Source organism: Manacus candei, unplaced genomic scaffold (assembly GCF_025592945.1).
Source record: "Manacus candei isolate 608988 ecotype Guabito, Panama unplaced genomic scaffold, ASM2559294v1 h1tg000225l, whole genome shotgun sequence".
In the NCBI taxonomy this organism is placed as follows: Eukaryota; Metazoa; Chordata; class Aves; order Passeriformes; family Pipridae; genus Manacus; species Manacus candei.
Window position 1 is genome coordinate 87,337 of NW_026138273.1, and position 18,499 is coordinate 105,835.

Genomic DNA, 18,499 nt, shown 5'->3' on the forward strand with positions numbered 1-18,499 from the left:
GCCAACCTGCCCGGCAGCGGCACAGCCCTGAAGGAGCTCCAGAGGAGCCTCTCCAGAGGCACTTGGGAGCCCGGAGCAATCCAGCCAGCAACACACAGGCAGGACACAGACGGTGCTTCCTGGCTGGGCGAGGGCTTATGGCCATCTCCGAGGACAAGGTGCTCAGGGTTCCCCACAGCTCCAGCCTCGGCCCCTCCATTTTGCTGGAAACGTTGAGGCTCCAGCAGAGCCACCAAAGGCCAAGGGGCTTTTGCCCACTTTTGCTGGCACACTGCACAGCGGGGCAAGTGTTGCAGAGCACAAGGAGCCCTTTTCCCCTCTTCCCCAAGGCCCTGTGCACACTGGGCACCAAAAAAACCTCCTGGGCCTCTGTGCGTGATAACATGTTGGTCATGTTCCCATGCTGGGCTCAAAGGAGGTGCTTGCAGGGAAGAGGCATCTTCCCCACAGGCTCAGGTGGCCCCAGGAGATGGAGCTTCCTGCATCAGTTCTCCACAGAGCTGCAGCAGCACAGGCAGACACTGCCCTGTGGAAAAGGCTGGGTCTTCCATGCCCTGCACAGCCAGTCTTGGAGCTGCTGGAATCTGCAGTAGGGAGCCATCTGTACAGCTCTCGGCACGTAGCAGTGTTGAATTGCCAGGCCTGCCATGGCGAGTCTGATGTCTTCTGTCACACCTCTACGGGCTGGAAGAGGCAGCAACGGAGACTACCAGAATGGGAAGAATGAAGTTCTCCGTACAGCTCTGATGATGTGAAGCGTTTGACAGGCCAGGTCTGAGATGGCAGGGCTGTCATCAGTGATGCCTTGAAGGGCTGAAAGAGAAAGGAAGAAAGCCAAGGTGAGAGGCCAGGGGTGTGGGGACGTGAGGAGCCCCTCCTGCCAGGGCCATCCCAGCCAGCTCTTGCCATGGCCAGGAGGGAGCAGGGCCCAAGGGGATCAGCTGGAAGGTGCCTTCGCTCACCCTGGCAGATGAGCTGCAGCTCTGGCTGCTCCTGCTTCATGGACCTGGCGGCGATCCCTGGGAACACAGAGCCTGTCAGGCCCCAGAGGCACAGGTCCCCCGCAGCGGCGCTGCCAGCCCGGCCACACGGCCTCCTGCCCTGGCAGGGCTGAGCCCGGGGCCTTCCCGCATGGGGACGCCCCAGGGCTGGGTTGGCACAGGGCGGCAGCAGGCACCAGGCCACTCGGGGCTCCACATGCCCTGGGCCGCATCCTGCTGCCGCTGCAGCAGCCGGGGCTGGGGCCGAGCTGCAGCGGGGCGGGGAGGGACCCCGGCCTTGTGGCTCACCCAGAAACTTGATGGCCAGCTTTCGCAGGGGCTCCTCTGGGCTCTCCAGGAACGGCAGGGCCTGGCGCACGTACTGGCCCACTCGGCTCCTGTCCTTTTCCAGCTGCAAAGAGCGCCAGGGCACAGAGGGAAGGCTCGGCTCAGGCTCTGCCCCTTGGCCGGGCGCTCCCTGCCCCCAGCACGGGGCTCCCCTGCCCGCAGAGCCCTGAGGCCCGGCCAGCAGCCACTGGGGCCGGGTTTGGGGGGAGCAGAGGGCTGGGTGCTCCTGGGGAGCCAGGGGCTGGGGCTTTGGGGCCGTCCTTACCAGGCACTCGGGAAACCTCCATGGCTGCTCCATGGTCACCAACTGCTCAAGATCCCTCCACTTCAGGAACCTGGCTGCACCAAACAGTGCTCTCCGAGAGGCCTGCACAGCAACAGAGAGCGGGCCATGGCACCGCAGCCCAGGGCACAGCACCCGCATCCCTGCGCCAAGGCCAGGAGGAGGCTACAGGCGACCATGGGCCAGGGCAGGAGGCACAGCAGCCACCTGCCATGGGGGCACCAGTGCCCACAAGTCCTCACCTCTGCCACACGCTGGTTCTCATTGTGCCAGTTGAAGTAGAATGGCACCAGACTCAGGTACACGTGTGGCTTTAGGCTCTTGCTCCTCTCTGTTGCCTCCATCAGCTCCCGGAAGAGGAGCATGGAGAGCTGCTGCAGCTGGCTGTGCTCCTGGTGCAAAGGAAGAGGAAAAGACCTCAGCACTGGCTTCTCCAGGCCCACCGGGGCACAGGCCTGAAAAGACACTGGGCCCAAAGTTTCCTGGCAGCACTCAGTGCCCACGATGAGGGGCACAGAGCCTTACATTGTCAAAGAGTGGCCGCAGCACCTCAAGCAACTTCAGGGCTATTGGGCTGGATATTTCGATGACTTTCAAGCCCAGCACATTGATGAGCACAGAGAGAGTCATCTGAACTGTGTCTATGTCTGCATCCTGCAGTAGCTCCAGGAGGCTTTCGTTCAGGCTCCGGATGCTCTTAGCCTGTGTGGAACACAATGCTGTGCTGCAGCCCCACGCTGCTGCCACGGGGCCCAGAGGCCAAAGGTGCATCCCAAAGGAGTCGGGCAGCTGAACGGGGAGGAGGAGAGCTGGGAGCAGCTGCCACAGCTGCCAAAGGCCAGCCAAGGCCAAGCTACTGCCTTGCACAGCCTCACGCTGCCGGCCCGGCTTCAGCCCCTGTCCCCTGCTCACCATTGCGGGAGCCTTGCTGAGCACCAGCAGGCCTCGGAGCGCCAGGCGACGCCTCTCCGGGCACTGCCTGCGCAGGTACCTGGAAATGATCTGCAGGACGCTGGGCCCACATTGTCTGGGGTTCAGGCAGTGCAGGACCTGAAAGGCAGGGAGCAGTGACGGGGTGCCCGGCCGGCAGGAGCCCAGACCCGCCCGGGGCTGGGCCCAGGCAGCAGCACAGGGTGCAGGCACCGTCCCGGGCGGCTGCGGCTGTGAGAGGGCAGAGAGGGGGAGGCAGCTGGGCCAGGCAGCGCTCGCCATCAGGCTCACCTCCACCAGGAACGCCAGGGCAGGCAGTTCCCACAGGGGCTCTCCCCTGCTGAGCCGCGGGAGCAGGCTGACGGCGATGCTGCGGCAGAAGGAGCGGGAGAAACGGCACAGCTCCCTGCAAGGGGGAATAAAGGTGCCAGAGACCCTGAGCCAGGTGGGCAAAGCTCTCCTGGGACTGACTCACACAGGCCTGGTCTTTGGCCACCAGCCCAGGAGAGGACGTGGGCACTTTGGGAGGTGGCTCCTCCTGTGCAGCCGCCCCTCTCCGCCTTTTCCACTCTGCTCAGCCATCCCTGGCTGCCAAGGCCCTCTGGCCCAGCACACGGGCACTGTGTGGGGTGGCCTGTGCACAGGGCAGAAATGACAGGGGCAGTGGGGAGAAAGGGCTCTCACCTGGCCAGCAGACCCACTGCATAGTGGTGGGTGTCAGCCTTGAGGAGCATGTCCCAGCCACACTTGCGACCGATCGCCATCAGCACGTCCTCATCCAGCAGCTGGCGCAGCAGGGCTTTAACGGTCTGCACTGCAAACCTGTGTGCAGAGCACAGCCCAGGTCAGGCACAGAGCCCTGGCCCCAGCCCCGAGGGCGTGGCAGGGAGAGGGGACTGGGATGGAGCACCTGTTGGGGTTGGGGGGAAGGCTGCGCTGCTCCCGGCATCGCCTCCAGAAGGTCTCGACCTCCTCTGACATCTCCTCTGTGCTGATGAAAACTTGGAAGAGCAGAGTCAGAAGGAGGCGGGGGAAATTGTCCTTCACTGCACTTGGGCACCAGGAGTGGGACAGCTGGATGATCTCCCAGAGTGCCACAGTTGCCTGCCAAAGACAAAGCACCCAGAGACAGCTCTCAGGGCCCAGATGTCCATGTGGCAGGGCCCAAGCGTGGCAGGGACAGGCCAGAGGAGACACAGGGGGATCCCCCAGCCTGCTGCCCCTGAACCTGCCCCTAAGCCAGGCTTGCAGCCCAGTGCCTGGGGCAGGGAGAAGCAGTGGTGAAGGAGGATGGAAAGGCGTCCCAGAGGCAACCTGGGGGCGAGCAGAGGTCAGCTCAAGAAACTCACAGCCAGGGCAAAGACATCCCTCTCATCCCCATCAGAGGTGCGTCTCCTGTGCGCTGGCCAGTATTCCAGCACACGGAAGAGGATCTGCAGCACCGGCTCCTTAGTCCGTCTGAAGGAGATGAGCGTCTTCCACATGGTGCGAGCAGCTCTGTGGAGTCACAACTCTGGCTCAGGGGGGTCTGGGACACAGCGCTGTGGCCTGGGCAGCTGCGGGGCCCAGGTGACAGAACCACGGTGCCTTGTGGGGCAGGGAGGCAGGCTGGCCTCAGGATTGGAGGCTGACATGCCAAAGCTGGCAAAGAGAGGAGCTGGAGTGTCCTGGAAGTCTCCATGTCTCTGGCACACCATTTGGGACAGGCTGTCCAGGGGGATGGGGTCTAAAGGCAGGTGAGCCCTCAAGGCAGGTGGGCCCCATACCTGTCACAGGCTGGGGCAGAGCGCAGCAGGGTCACTGCAACATCCGTGGGGTGTGCCTCGGTCAGCAGGACAAGAGTCTTGTCCAGCCTGTGCTCAGCAGACACATTGGACGTGAGCCACTGATGGATGCACCTGACTATGGCCGGCACCTGGAGGGGACACGGGGGACAGTTGGAGAGCTGCCAGAGCCAGTAACTTGCCCAGCTTCCCCCAAGAAGTGCTCCCCTTGCCACCACACTCTGCTGGTCTCAAAGGCTGAGGGGACCCAGAGCAGCCGACGTGAGGGGCCACAGCATCCCTGGGGGACTGGAGCCCTGGCCACAGGCTGCTTACTTGCTTTGCTTTGTAGACACCGTTCTCCACAAGCAAATCCAGCAGGGCAGCGCTGGTCTGGGCATTGAAGAGGTCCAAGTTTGCCGTGTCCCCATGGGCCATGAAAGTGGCCTCTTCGTGCCAAATGCACCTGATGAATCTGCAAACCAGCTACAGGAGAAAGGCAAGGAAGAGAGAGGGATGTCCCCTGGAGGGCCGCGACAGCGGTGCTGGGCTGAGCAGTGAGAGCAGGCCCAGCCCAGGCGGGGATGGCTGCAGGTACCTGTGCTGCCCTGCGGAAGCGGCCACGGGCACGGAGCTGCTCTTCTGTCCACTCCTGGCCTGCATCTGGCAAAGAGCGAGCGCGCTCAGAGCTGAGGGTGTGTGGGAGAGGCCGGAGAACACAGCCCAGGCCTGGGCTCCAGGAGCAGGCAGGGCCAGCCCCGGGATGCCCAGTGGATGGAGCACGGCTGCCAGGAGATCAGCCCCGGCCCCTCTGCCCCCCTCCCTTTCCCTGGGCATGTCCATATGGGATGGGACAGGATGAGGCCAAGGGGGCTGCAGCCACCAGCCCTGTGGCCCAGCTCCAGCACTCACCCTCCTGCGGGGGCTGCACCTGCTGCACCTCTTCAGGCTGCTATGTTGGAGCAGCCCCAGGGCTTTCCTCCTTCTCCTCCTCCTTCACCCAGGCCAGCTTGGGCACCGTGGGGGGTCTCTGCTGCATGTCTCTATCTGGTGTTATGGACACCTGCAGTAGAGATGCCATGGAAAAGCTTTGGCTCCTCAAGTCTTGCAGTCGTGCCTTGAAGGCAGCCGCAAGAGAGAAGCCTGGGAAATGCCTCGCCTCATCCAGTCCCACTGTCTGGCCTCGAGGGCACCTGCCCCAGGGACTGGAGATGCCTTGAGCAGCCCCAGGTCCCCAGGTCCCACAGTCTGGCCTGGAGGATGCACAGGGGAGAGGTGGAGAGCTGCCAGAGTTAGATACCTGCCCAGCTTCCCCTGAGAAATGCTTCCCTTCCCAGCACACTGTGCCAGCCTCAAAGGCTGAGGGGGCCCAGCACACCCAGCTTGGGGGCCACAGGCTGCTTACTTCAGCAGAGACAGCTCTCTCCTCAAGAAAGTCCAGGCTGGGGGTATCGGCCTGGCGCTGAACAGGCGCGGCCTCAGTGCTCGCCACGCCCTCCGTCGTTGTGCCGTCGGCCTCCTCCGTGAGACCAGGCAGCACAGAGTCACAGTGTGACACATCATCGGTGGGCGTGGTGTCCCAGTGGGTTGTGTGATCACTGGTTGCGGTGTCACACTGTGCTGGGACAGCAGTCGACGCGGTGCTGACATCAGGCTTTGTCAGCTGGGTCGGGATGGTGTCAGGCTGGGCCTCAACATCAGCTGGTGTGACCCTGGACTTTCTACGCCGACTGCCCATGAATTTCATAAATGTCTGCAGGAGAAAGAAGGGCAGGGAAGAGAGGGATGTCCCCTGGAGGGCCGCGACAGCGGTGCTGGGCTGAGCAGTGAGAGCAGGCCCAGCCCAGGCGGGGATGGCTGCAGGTACCTGTGCTGCCCTGCGGAAGCGGCCACGGGCACGGAGCTGCTCTTCTGTCCGCTCCTGGCCTGCATCTGGCAAAGAGCGAGCGCGCTCAGAGCTGAGGGTGTGTGGGAGAGGCCGGAGAACACAGCCCAGGCCTGGGCTCCAGGAGCAGGCAGGGCCAGCCCCGGGATGCCCAGTGGATGGAGCACGGTTGCCAGGAGATCAGCCCCAGCCCCTCTGCCCCCCTCCCTTTCCCTGGGCATGTCCAGATGGGATGGGACAGGATGAGGCCAAGGGGGCTGCAGCCACCAGCCCTGTGGCCCAGCTCCAGCACTCACCCTCCTGCGGGGGCTGCACCTGCTGCACCTCTTCAGGCTGCTGTGCTGGAGCAGCCCCAGGGCTTTCCTCCTCCTTCTTCCTCCGGAACAGCCTGAGCAGGCTGAAGCGTCTCCCTGCCATGCCACAGTCTAGTGTCCAGGGCACCTGCACGAGAGAAAGAGAACCTCGGAGAAACTCCGGGCCCTAAGTTGCAGAATGGCCTTGAGGCCACCTGCCGCAGGGATTGGAGACACCTCGGAGAAGCTCCGGGTCTCCAAGTCCTGCAAAAGGGTCTCAAGGGCACCTGCCACAGGGATTAGAGACACCTCGGAGAAACTCCGGGTCTCCAAATCCTGTGGAAATGCCTCGAGGTCACCTGAAAGCGAGAAAATCCTCCAAAACGCTCCGGGTCAGCAAGGCACGAGTTGGCTGCGCGGGGGCTCCGCACAGCACCGCTCTGTCCCGTCCTGTCCCGTCGCCTGCTCCGAGGAGCACTGTTGACACTGTGGCCCTGTCACCAGCAGCACCTCTGTCACCACGGGTCATAAAGGGCCCTTGGACACCCTGCCCCCTTCCATCCCACCGGCCATGCCCAGCGTGTCACAAAGGGCCCTGGGACACAGTGCCACGTGGCCTGGGGCCTCCCCCAGCCCCGCCAACCTGCCCCACCTTGGAGGGAATCCTCTCTCTGAAGTATCTAATCTGGCTGGACCTGAACTGTAGGAACAGTTCAAGAAATGAGCAAACACTCCCCTCCTGTGCCTGCTCACGGCAGCACAAGGAGCCCCCTCGGCCGCCGACTCAGTCGCAGCGGGAAGGGCACGGGGCCTTCCACACAAGCTGGCACGGCCTCCTTGGGAGAAGTGCTGGCTGGTGGCCATCCTAAACAGGGGGGCTGACACCGAGAAGGAAGGTGTGGGCAAGGGCACCAATGCTGCTGGCAGCCCTTTGGCCAGGGCTGCACCCAAATCAGCAGCTCTGGCAAGTCCTGGCCCAAGGAGACCTGCCACCGCCCCGAGTCCTGGCAAGGGTGCTGCTCGTCTCCTGCCCCAAAGAGCTGTGCCCCTGTGTGTTAGTTCATTTGAATACATGCCCGGAATAAAGACAAGTACAACAGACATTCAAACAGTACAAAAAATCTTTTATTGCAGTGAGAATAAAAAACTAGCAAAGAGAATCAAAAGCTAAAAAAGAATACAAAATAACTGCTTTATCAATTGGCATTCATACAATACTATGAACGGCTTTTATTATAGTATTAACTAGTAAAAAGGGAATTAAAGGAACATTTAAAGGATATTAAACAATACTGTGAGTGGCTTTTAATACAGTATTAACTAGTAAAAAGGGAATTACAAGGATATTAAAAAAGCATATAAAACATTTGCTTTCTGAGTTGCTTCCTGTCAATAAACTGTGCTTACCCACACAGACAGGCCAGGGCTGCCAGGATCTGCAGCAGCTGGTCGGTGCCCGTGCTTAGCGGGCGTCCCCATGGAACAACACAGTCTCCATGGCAGGATGAGGATCGCTCACCCCAGCAGTCCTGACACCCCATTTTATCAGCTCCACATTACACCACGTAGGGCCAGTACCCAGTATAAGGTGATGCCTGAGTGGCAGCCAAACCCCGCCTGTTCATCACCTGATAGCAACAGTCTGTGCATGCCCTGCTGTAGGGCAAGGGGCCAGTGACCCCTGCCCACATCATCTTCCTCCCATCATCATCTTTCTCACCCCTATATATGACCTCTATCACTGTGTTTCAAGGGTAGATGTATCTATCTTGCAATATGTAGCAAAACCAAGGAAGAACTCAGCTCTGATAATAGGGGATATCAGGCTAACTTGCTAAAAAGCACAATGGACCTTACAATTAGCTTGTGCCATGAAGTTACATTGTACCATACTCTGGCTGGTTTCACATCCTAATATGATTCCTTTCTCACGCCTCTATGCTCCATTGATCATCTAATTCAAAAGTACCCCCCTTACAGACATGAAACAGTTTAAAGTCCTGTAGATGTAGAGATGAAAAAGTCATATCTAAAATGTAGTGCTAGCTTGTTCCTAAGCATTTGTAAAATTCCTTCCCAGCAGGTGCCAGGATGGGTGGGCAGGAGGTGACTTGCTTTATTCAGACCATTCTTGTACATGTGACTGCTGCTCTTTCTTCCCTTTCCCCCTAATTCTGGGTTGGTTTCTAGAGCTGTTTTTGAAAGAAACACTTTTTTCAATCTCACATGTGAATATTTTCAAAGAAATACAAGATGTGAAAATCTAGTAATACCAATATTTAACAAAATGGTGAAATCACACTCTATGTACTCTGAGCACTCTGCTACTGACAGTTTGTGTAGTTCTCCATATACTGGAAATGTAACTAAGGATCAAGCAATTTTCTGTGTATTCTTTATTTCCTTTTAAAGTTTTTTTCTGTCATTAAATTGGCTGCAGGATTTGGTCCTGTCTTTGTGGAGGATGAATGCCACTGTCTTTTTATGTTTGATATTTTATTGCTTAGGGGGACTGTCAGTGGGAGAAGTGGTGGGAAGGAGCCTCCACTCAGGGGCTGGAGCTTCAGCTTCTAAAGAAGGCTGTACTTAATCAAAGAGCTGCAACTCAGGATTTCTCCAGGCCTTCCAGAACTTTTCATTTAGCCAGCTGAGAGTGCCCAGGGCACAGCCAGGTTAATGTTTAACTCTTCCAACACTGTGCTCATCCCGAGGATATCCTGTCATCCTGAGAAGAAGGAAGGGAGATGCTGTGCCTATTCCCTAGGGCTGGGCAGGGAGCAAAATCTTCAAAGCTGTGGCCCTTCTGAGGGAGTTGATCTTGTGTTATTCCTCAGTAGTCAGCACTGAAAATTCTGTATCCAAGACACTGAATGAAAAGGAGAGTTGCCAAGAGGCTTGTTTGGGGGAGAGTGTTTTTTTGGTTTGTTTTTGTGGGGGTCTTTTAGTGCCAAATGAAGGTTGGATCATGAAAATCAGTCTTGTTACTGACAAAATTAGTAAAGGCATTTAAACGCTTTCAGACACTGTAACCATTTTCCTTTCTTTCACTTTCTCACCCCTTGCAAATCAGAGACAGTTCCTAGAGGACAGGAGAATAAAATAAACAAAAAAAGAAGTTATTTTTCTACTCTTGAGGTCTGTGTCAGGTCTGTTTTGAATGCATTTGAATCCTACTGCTTCCATGCTCTTTTTCAAGTAGCACCAGATAAATACCTGTGAACTGCTGAGATGAGAGTGATCATTCTTACTTCACAAAATGTTTCTCTTTTTTTTTTTCCTATCCTGTGTCCCTTTTGTGTTCTGTGCTATGGAGTGACTATATTTTTGTTCTAAGCTAATTCACTGTTGCTGTTTTGGGTACAACTAATGTCAAGCAGCAAACCTGTAACATGCCAGAAACAGGCTACAGTGTGTTGAAGACACAGCTTATGTTTGACTGTGTGTAAAGACAGAGAGTTAGTTGGGTTTATCTGATAGCCTGGCAGAAAGAGAGAGGACCAGGACAAACTGTTTTCAGTAACTGTGCTGTTCAGACCCCTGATAAGATGGAGAGTGCTTTGGAACTACTGATATGCTTTGAATAAGAAAAGAACAATCAAGTCCATTGGTACTGGCTTATCAGGAAGGAAGTGAAATGCCAGCACTTTTACATGAGCAAAAGGAAATGTTTTAGACACTTTGGGCCATTTTTCCATTGACATTAAATAGCAGGGTGCTTTTGAGTGTGCTGTAAGGAGTGGAAGGATTTATTACCTTGACAGAATTACAGGTGAAGGTGTTCAGAGAGGAGTCCTCAGCAACAAGAACAGCTCTTTGGATAAGTGGTCCCATCTATTCATGTTTTTTTTGGTAGAGATTCAGGAATTCTCTCCTTTCTTTCTCCCTGAAGTGCAGTGGCTCACTTACAATGTGCAGTTTTTCAGAGTGTAACACACTTGTGCATTTTGTAATATCCTGGCAGCATGTTTGATATTGGGTGTGTAACAGGCTGTTCATAAAATAATCCTGGATCATTGACTGGTATGTCCTCTGCCTTCAGTCCCTGAGTATTTTCATGTTCCAAAAAGAATATATCTCAGCCTGTGCTGGGAAGGGAAGGTGTGATTCACCATTAACTTACCCCAGCAGGCATGAAACATGCTCAGATGCACTATTATCTTCTCAAAGTTTACTCTTTTTTATTTTTGTACCTTTTCAAAATTTATTTGAAATATAAAAATATAAATATATATATATAAATATAAATATAAAAATGCATCACTGAAAATGTAATGGTTCAAAGATTCTAACTGAAATAAAAATTCCTGCCTGGGGAAAGCACTATAATCAAAATAAAGTGGTTTTCAATTTTTTTTTCCTGTGGAGGCCGCCCTTGAAAAGAGTGCTTCAAGGCAGCAGGGTTGGTAGGGAATGCCAATTTTTATTTATTCATTTATCTCCTCCACAGATGATGATAGTCCAGCTTTGGAATCAGCAACACACTTCAGCCACTAATACAAGGCAATATGTGAGCTGCTGCTGCTTCCAAAATGCAGTATCCTGGCATTTCAGTCAACTTTATAATCTGGCAAAACCCCACTTGGCAATATTAAAATCTAGCTTCTGAAGCACTTTTATTTCTGAAAGAGTTTGATGTCTTTTTATATCTCTTTAGCACATATTCAATTTCTTGGGAGCAGTGGCCAGGATGTACACTTGATGGATGACTGGGGTGGGGAGTCTCCTCCCACCCCCTGCTTTTTTTCTCCTCCCCTTTAATTTTAAAAAGAGATGTGATAATTGTGCATTAGGCAATGCTGGAACATGAATCCTGCAGATGCAGCTGTTTGACAACATTAATGTGGGGGGTTTGTACCATTGTTAGGGAAGTTAGCAGAGATTTTCCAAGTTAAGAAAGACAGCCTGCTGCCAAGCTCTGGCATCTGTCTTAAGAAGTCTTTTGCTTCAAGGATGCCCTGAGGGAAATGATGACTGGATGCTTTTCTGAAGGCACAAAGGGCCTGTTTTCTCTTCCATAGCATTCAGAATGGGACTCCTTGTTCCAGCCTGCCTGCTCAGGGTTTTGTGGTGCTGGGTCAGGGTTTTCATGTGTTTTTTCTCCTGGGATAAAGTTGTGTACAGTGAATATTGATTATTCATCCCATGTCTGGGTCACTGTCTACATCCTGAATTTGACCCAGAGCCTGGGTAAATGAGGAATGCATTGAAACAAAGTCAAGGATCCTTCAGTGACTTGCTTTTGTGAGTTCAGTCTTCTGAGACCTCTGATGAGTCTGGCAGGGCAGTGCCCCTGTGCAGAGGGGCAGGGAAACAGTCCCAGCCCAGCAGCAGTGCCAGGGAGCAGCAGCATTTGGCCTGTTGAGAGTTGCTCTTTTTCTCCTGCCCCCCTCCCCTTCTGGGCCTCGGTGAGGCCTCAGTGCTCTGGGCCTTGGTCCCTGGGCTGGGCTGGGTCAGTCCTGTGGCCATGGCACTGCTGGCATGAGCTGGGCTCCACTGCACTCTTTCCACCACACAAGGGGCTCCATTTGCTCCAGGCACAGCCTGAAGCCTCAGCTCTTCTTCTCCAGGGCTCTCAAGAACAAGGCCAAGGAGCAGACTCCCCAGAGGGTCCTTGCCTTGCTGGTTTCTCCCTGGAGTCCGTGTGCTGCCCTCAGGGTCCCACTGTGGGGGCTGAGGGGCTGAGGCTGCTCCAGCTGGTGCTGGTGGTGGCCAGTGCCCCTGGAGATGGCAAATGGGGCCTGAGGAGCCCGGGGCCGATTCTCTGCTGCTGTGCTGGGGAGCGGGGCTGGCCCTGGGGCTGCAGGAGCTGCCTGAGCTGATGATATGCTGAGCATTGCAGCCCCACAGGGCCTGTCCCTGAGCTCCATGGCCTCCATGTCCTGCTGCAGGGCCAGACCTGAGTGTGCTGCTCTGCTGGGCTGGGGCAGGGGCAGGGAGATGGGGGGACCAGGGAGGGGCTGGACTGGGCAGTGCCAGGGAGGGGAAAACCCCAATGTTGGGCTGAAGGGTGTGAGTGGGCAGGGTGGGGGGCTCTGCCGACTCTGGGGCACCTCTGGAGCCAGCATTTCCTTTGGCAGCACAACTTATCTCAGAGGAGATAGTTTTCCAGAATTGGCTTTCCCCCTCTTTCCCAAGGTTTTCTCTTTTGTTTTCTCATCCCCTGAGGGGAAAAGGGGGAAGGGAAGCACATGTTGATCCCTGCTTTTATCTGTATACAAAAGGGAGTTGGGGCGGGGGTAACAAAGTGATTTCTCCCTCTATTCTCTCTCTTTTATCCCATTCCCACCTCCCTCGCCACACCCCGGGCGACTGTTTCCCCGCCGCCCCTCCTCGCTCGTCCCGCGGGGCAGCTCTTTCAGCTCCGGGGCGGCGGAGACTCCCCCGGCGCGGCCCTTTGGTTTCCCTCGGTTTATTCTCCGGAGCTGATTCTGTTCCCAGCTCGCCCCCCTCTCTGGCGACCCCCGCCAGGGCCCGTCCCGGGGCGGCTCCTTCAGTGCCCCGGGCGGCGGGGACCCCTCGGGGCGGCTCCCCCAGGGCCCCGCCCGCCGCCGCCGCTCCCCGGGGCCCTCCCCGCTTCCTGCCGGGATCGGACACCGCCGGCGGCCCCGGCCCTGCCGGGCTCCATCAGCCTGAGCAATTGCTGCCAAGGAGGGGCCGGGGGCTTCCTCTTGGCCTTCGTCTCCCTGGCGCTGGGGCTCGGCTTCTACCTGCACCAGAAGGTGAGGGGGGTCCCAGGGGGTCGTGTGTCCCCCCAGAGCGTCTGTGCCCCCCCGGGGACCCCCCACCCCGCTGTCACCCCCTTTTCTCTCCCCACAGAGCTCCTGAGCCGGCGGCGGCCGCAGCCCCTCCCCGGGGCCTCGGGCCCAGCCTGGACCCCTCCTGTCCCTGTGAGGATTTTGGGGGGTCGTGTGTCCCCCCCTCCCCTGCTGCCACTCCTGATCCCAGGAAAGCTTCCCAGTTCTCCCCAGTCCCGGTTATTGCGGGGCAGTGGGGGAGGGGGGGTGGATAACGAGGGGTGGAGCCGAGTTTGGGGGGGGCAGAACTGGCTCCAGGATGGATCGGGAATAGGGACTCCCCTGTTTCCCCCCGTGTAAACCCACTCTGGGGGGGCTTTGGGAGTGCACCTGCCCCTCAGTAGGCACCCAGCTCATCCCAAAAGGTGCTGGGAACCCCTCAAAACCTTCTTAGAGCTCCCCGAGGACCCCCAAACACACTCAAAGCCCACCCAGGACCTCACCCAACCCCTTTTCTGGGGGGACTTCTCTGGGCACTGGTGGTGCTGGGAGCCCCCCCGGCTGCGGGCGAGGAGCTCTCGGGTGAGCGGGGGGTGGGAAGGGGGAGGTCGGTGGGAAAAGGGGGGTTAGAGGGGATAAAGGGGTAGTGGGACCCCAAACTGAGTGGGAGGGGAGTGAGACCCCCCAAAAGTGGAGGGGGGGACCATTGAGAATGATGGGAAATAAGTGGGAGAGGTCAGGAGAGTGGGGAAAGAGGAGGGTGGGACCCCCAAACTGAGCATGAGAGGGCTGGGGAGTGGGGAGATGATGTGGAAGGGGTGAGAGAGGGGAGAAAAATGGGGATTGGGACCCCCAGAGTGATCCTAATTGGAGCTGGGGATTGAGTGGACTATGAAAAAGTGGGAGGAACAGGGAGAAGGGTAAAAGAGCAGGGGTAGTGTGGTGGGATAAACGGTCCCATGGGAGCCTTTGGGCACAGGAGGGCTGGGAAAGGGGGGTGGCCCCTCTGAGCTCCCAACTTACTGTACGGTGCTGGGGGCTGCTGGATCCAATCTCAACCTTGGATCATGCCAACAGTTTCAGTTTAGAGGAATTACAGAAGTGTGACTGAATCACTTTGGTCCCCTAGGTTTTATTGATGGCAAATCAGATCTATTGATAAAAAGGAATTTATTTAGGGATACAAATGATCAGACAAAAGATCTTCATCAGAATTACTTAGTGCACAATATATACACTAAAACTACCTGTACAGGATAAGATAGGACAGTGCTCTACACTAAAGCAATTGTTGAAGCAATTCTACTCAAGCTGCCACAAAACGAGAAATTCTTAATTAGAGAGGGATGGAACTCCCCCAGACCAACGCTGGTGGGGGGATCTCTGCTCTCAACCTCCAGGAGTGACCCTGGAGGGGTCCCCAGCCAAGGCAGGAATCTCCACACACCCCCCAAGAAGGGTTCTGTTGTCAGAACCTGCCCCTGGGAAAGGGGACTGGGTGGTGGAAAGGGATGGACTGACAGTCACTGGACTCCAGGGGTTGCCTCCCCATCAGGGGCTTCATTCGGGGTGTAAGTAGCGGCCGAAGCTCTTCCTGCAGTCGGGGCACTGGTGGGGCTTCTCTTACTGGTAGGTCCGTTGGTGTTGGGTCAAGGCAGAGCTGCGGGTGAAGCTCTTCCCACACTCCCCACACTTGTAGGGCCTCTCCCCGGTGTGGATGCGCCGGTGGGTGATGAGGTGGGAGTTCCGGTTGAAGCCCTTCCCGCAGTCGGTGCAGCGGAAGGGCCTCTCATCCGTGTGCGTCCGCTCATGCCTGACGAGATTCCCGCTGGTCTGAAACCTCTTCCCACATTCCCCACACGTGTATGGCCGTTCCCCAGTGTGGATGACTTGGTGCTTGCGAAGGTTGGAGCTGTCCCTGAAGCTCTTTCCACATTCCCAATACATGTAAGGACGTTCCCCAGTGTGGATGTGCTTGTGTTTGCGAAGGGTGGAGCTGTCACTGAAGCTCTTCCCACATTCCCCACATGGGTAGGGTCGTTCCCCGGTGTGGATGTGCTTGTGTCTGCGAAGGGTGGAGCTGTCACTGAAGCTCATCCCACATTCCCCACACGTGTAAGGACGTTCCCCAGTGTGGATGTGCTGGTGGGTAAGGAGGCTGGTGCTCCACCTAAAGCTCTTCCCACATTCCAAGCACCTGAAGGGTTTCTCCCTGCTGGGAGGCTGCTCAGGGACCACCAGCTCAGAGCTCCCCCTCAAGCTCCGGCCGCCTTCCCGGCACAGGCTGGCTCTTTCCTCCTCAGAGCACCCTGGGATGGCTTTGGAGCCCCTCCTGCGGGGGGATCTCCGGCCCTTTTCCTCCCCGCTGCCTTCCTGCGCCGGGGAGCCCTTCAAAACGGCCTCTCCCACCAGGGTCTCACGGGGGGATTTGTCCTCCGGGCTCTCCGTCCTCAGCTCGGGGCCTGGGGCAGGAAGCAAGAAGGACAGGCAGGGGATTTGCCTCCGGCCCACAGGGAAGGCCAAGGACATCCCCCCAGCTCCGGCCCCGGCAGGACGGCGGCGCCAGCGGGGTTGTCCTGCAGCCGGGGCCATGCTGGGCTGACAGAGCCAGCACAACACCCGCCCAAAGGGACACTGACTTCCTCCTCACCTGCCTGGGGGGCCCAAGGCATCTTCCTCTTCCTCGCAGCCTCCTCCTCCATCCGCCCAAGCTTTGGGAAGGACAAATCCTGATGGGGGGAAAACAAGGGCTGAGCGCGTTGGCTTGGGGGTTCCTCCTGCCCAAGTCCATCTCTAGAACTCACCGGGCATCCTGTATCCATAAAACCCCCCAAAACACCACGATTCAGCCCCGAAAAACCCAAACCATCGAGATTCAGGCAAAAAATCCCTTCAGAAATAGCAACCCCTTCAGAAATAGCAACCCTCCCCAAAAACGGCAAAAACTTAAAGTTTAGCCAGAAAATACTCCAAAATATGAAGATTCAGCCCAAAAACATGGTGTTTAATTGTGAGGATGAGGGGAGTGATGTCATTTCATGAGCACTTGATTGACTTACTATATATTAATCAAAAGCTGTATTAATGTAGTGTCACTTAAAACACTCCAGGGCTGTTCCTCGAGGTTCTCTGGCCCCCTGCCAGTCTGGGGCTGTTTCTCCAAACCACCAAACCAAGTGTGCCAAACGCCCTGCTTGGTCAGTGCCAGCTGGGGGAGCGGGCACTCAGTGAGGGGATGAGAAAACTGCACCCAGGGCTGGGCTGAAAGAGGCTTCAGCACCACTTCTGATGGCCTGGGGGGCAGCATCTGGCTTCTCCCAGAGAGATGGCACTTGTTCCTCTGCAGGGAGTCAAGGGCAGCAGGGTGACTCCTGCTGCATGGATGGAACAGCAGAGGATGCCTTGGGTCCCCAGGATTGATCAGCACTCAGGGATACAAACTGCCCTCGGGCTCAGGATGCAGCTGCCAGCACAGATTTCCCTGCAAAGTCTGCAGGGAGTCAAGCTCTGCAGAGGAGATTGTGCCCCATGGATGGGATTGCAGAGGCTCCCTCAGGTCCCCAGCATCAATCAGCAATATACACAAAAGGCCCCCTTGAAAGTTTTTAGGGGGAGTGTCCTGTAGGGAGGGGACAGTGTCACCCCACCAGGGTGGCCCTGGTAAGTGGGAGGCTGCTCCAGGGGTCTGCAAGAGGCCTCGTGCTCTGCTCGGCCCCAGCACTGGCTGGTACCAACACCCCCGGCTGCCCCCGGCCCTGGGCAGCTCTGCTGCCACAGGCTGTGCCCTCACCGTGGCCCTGCAATGGCCCTGCCTGTCCCTCACCCGTGGCCCTGCCCGTGGCCCTGTCCCTTGGCTCTCTCTCTGCCAGCTCAGTGTGGGGCACACGGGCTGGGGGTCCCTCCCAAGCCCCCCGGGCAGCCGGCGTTGGCTGGGGGGATGTGAGGGCTGGGCCTGCTCAGCACAGCCCCGGCCTCGTGCCCAGTGCCTCTTTCCTGACCCACACAAGAGCTTCCTGGCCCCCCAGGGCTCCCCTGCTGCTGCCTCTGCTCCTGGCCCTGCCTTTGCTGCTCCCTTGGCTGGGGCAGCGGCTGCAGGGGGGGATGGCAGCAGCTTCAGCTCCACGGCACTTCCTGGGGGGAGCTCAGCCCGGGGGGACGGGCAGGGACCTGATGGGGATGGACAGGGGCCCAGCAGGGACAGCCAGGGCCTGCAGGGGAAGGCACAGGGACAACCTGGACCCCCACACTGCCAGGGCTGTCTCTGCTCCTCCTTGCAGGCTCCGTGGCCAGGCACAGTTTGTGTTCCTGGGTGCCCACCATCTCAGCACTTGGAGACGCTCAAATCAGCGCCCGCAGCTCTGCAGCAAAGCCCCAGCTCACCTGGCACACAGGGGATGGACACAGCACCTGCTCGGGGCTCTCACAGCTTCTTGTCTTCCCCACCACGGGGCTCTCCTTCCTCAGCAGCACCTCTGCCTTGCACTTATTCTCAGCCTCACCTCAGGGACAGCTCTGGGCTCACCTCTGCGCCACTTCTCAGCCTCACCTCAGGGCCTGGGCTCAAGGACAGGAACCTGCAGGGAGGGGACATCAGGTGCAAGCTGAGGGCTGCCTGCTTGCACTGGCCTCTGGGCTTCTTTCTCCTTCTACAACCAGCCCACAACTCAGCCTGCTTTTCTAACACCACACATTTACAGACTAACCTTGGAGATAGATATGGACAGACATCTCTATCACCCTGGGGATGGAGCCTCAAGCATGTGCTGCCATAGGAATGGCAATCACAGAATCACAGAATCAGCCACGTTGGAAAAGACCTCTGAGATCATCAAGTCCAACCCTGGATCCAACCCCGCTGTGCTTCCCAGACCATGGCACTGAGGCCACATCCACTCTCACCTTCAACACCTCCAGGGACGCTGACTCCACCCCCTCCCTGCCCAGCCCATTCCAAGGCCTGATGACTCTCTCAGCAAAAAATTGCTTCCTAATATCCAACCTAAACCTCCCCTGGCACAGCTCAAGACCCAGCCCTCTTGTCCTGCTGTTGCTTCCTGGCAGAACAGCCCCACTCCCACCTGGCTCCAACCTCCTGGCAGGGACTTGCAGACAGTCAGGAGGTCTCCCCTGAGCCTCCTCTTCTCCAGCCTCAACACCCCCAGCTCCCTCAGCCTCTCCTCACACCACTTGTGCTCCACTCCCTTCCCCAGCCTCGCTGCTCTTCTCTGCACCTGCTCCAGCCCCTCCAGGGCCTTCCTCAACTCAGGGCCCAGAGCTGGACAC

General features: G+C 57.3%; 2 protein-coding genes across 2 annotated transcripts; both read right to left on the reverse strand.

Moving 5' to 3' along the window:
- MROH6 (maestro heat like repeat family member 6) lies at positions 1-6,620 on the reverse strand. The gene is given in 18 exon segments (XM_051774789.1): positions 1-813; positions 963-1,019; positions 1,290-1,392; positions 1,594-1,695; positions 1,854-2,003; positions 2,137-2,313; positions 2,524-2,661; positions 2,833-3,007; positions 3,226-3,363; positions 3,452-3,645; positions 3,891-4,038; positions 4,308-4,456; positions 4,641-4,790; positions 4,903-4,967; positions 5,217-5,367; positions 5,710-6,057; positions 6,172-6,236; positions 6,486-6,620. Coding segments are annotated over 18 exon segments (2,538 nt in total). The 5' UTR covers positions 6,607-6,620; the 3' UTR covers positions 1-706.
- Positions 6,621-7,231: 611 nt separating this feature from the next.
- LOC127464453 (zinc finger protein 48-like) lies at positions 7,232-17,790 on the reverse strand. Its single transcript, XM_051774790.1, has 4 exons — positions 17,597-17,790; positions 15,867-15,945; positions 15,376-15,678; positions 7,232-7,347 (listed from the first exon to the last, which is right to left on the reverse strand). Exons 2-4 carry the CDS (start codon positions 15,916-15,918, stop codon positions 7,232-7,234), a joined length of 471 nt encoding a protein of 156 aa, XP_051630750.1. The 5' UTR covers positions 15,919-15,945; positions 17,597-17,790.
- Between the last annotated feature and the right edge of the window lie 709 nt (positions 17,791-18,499).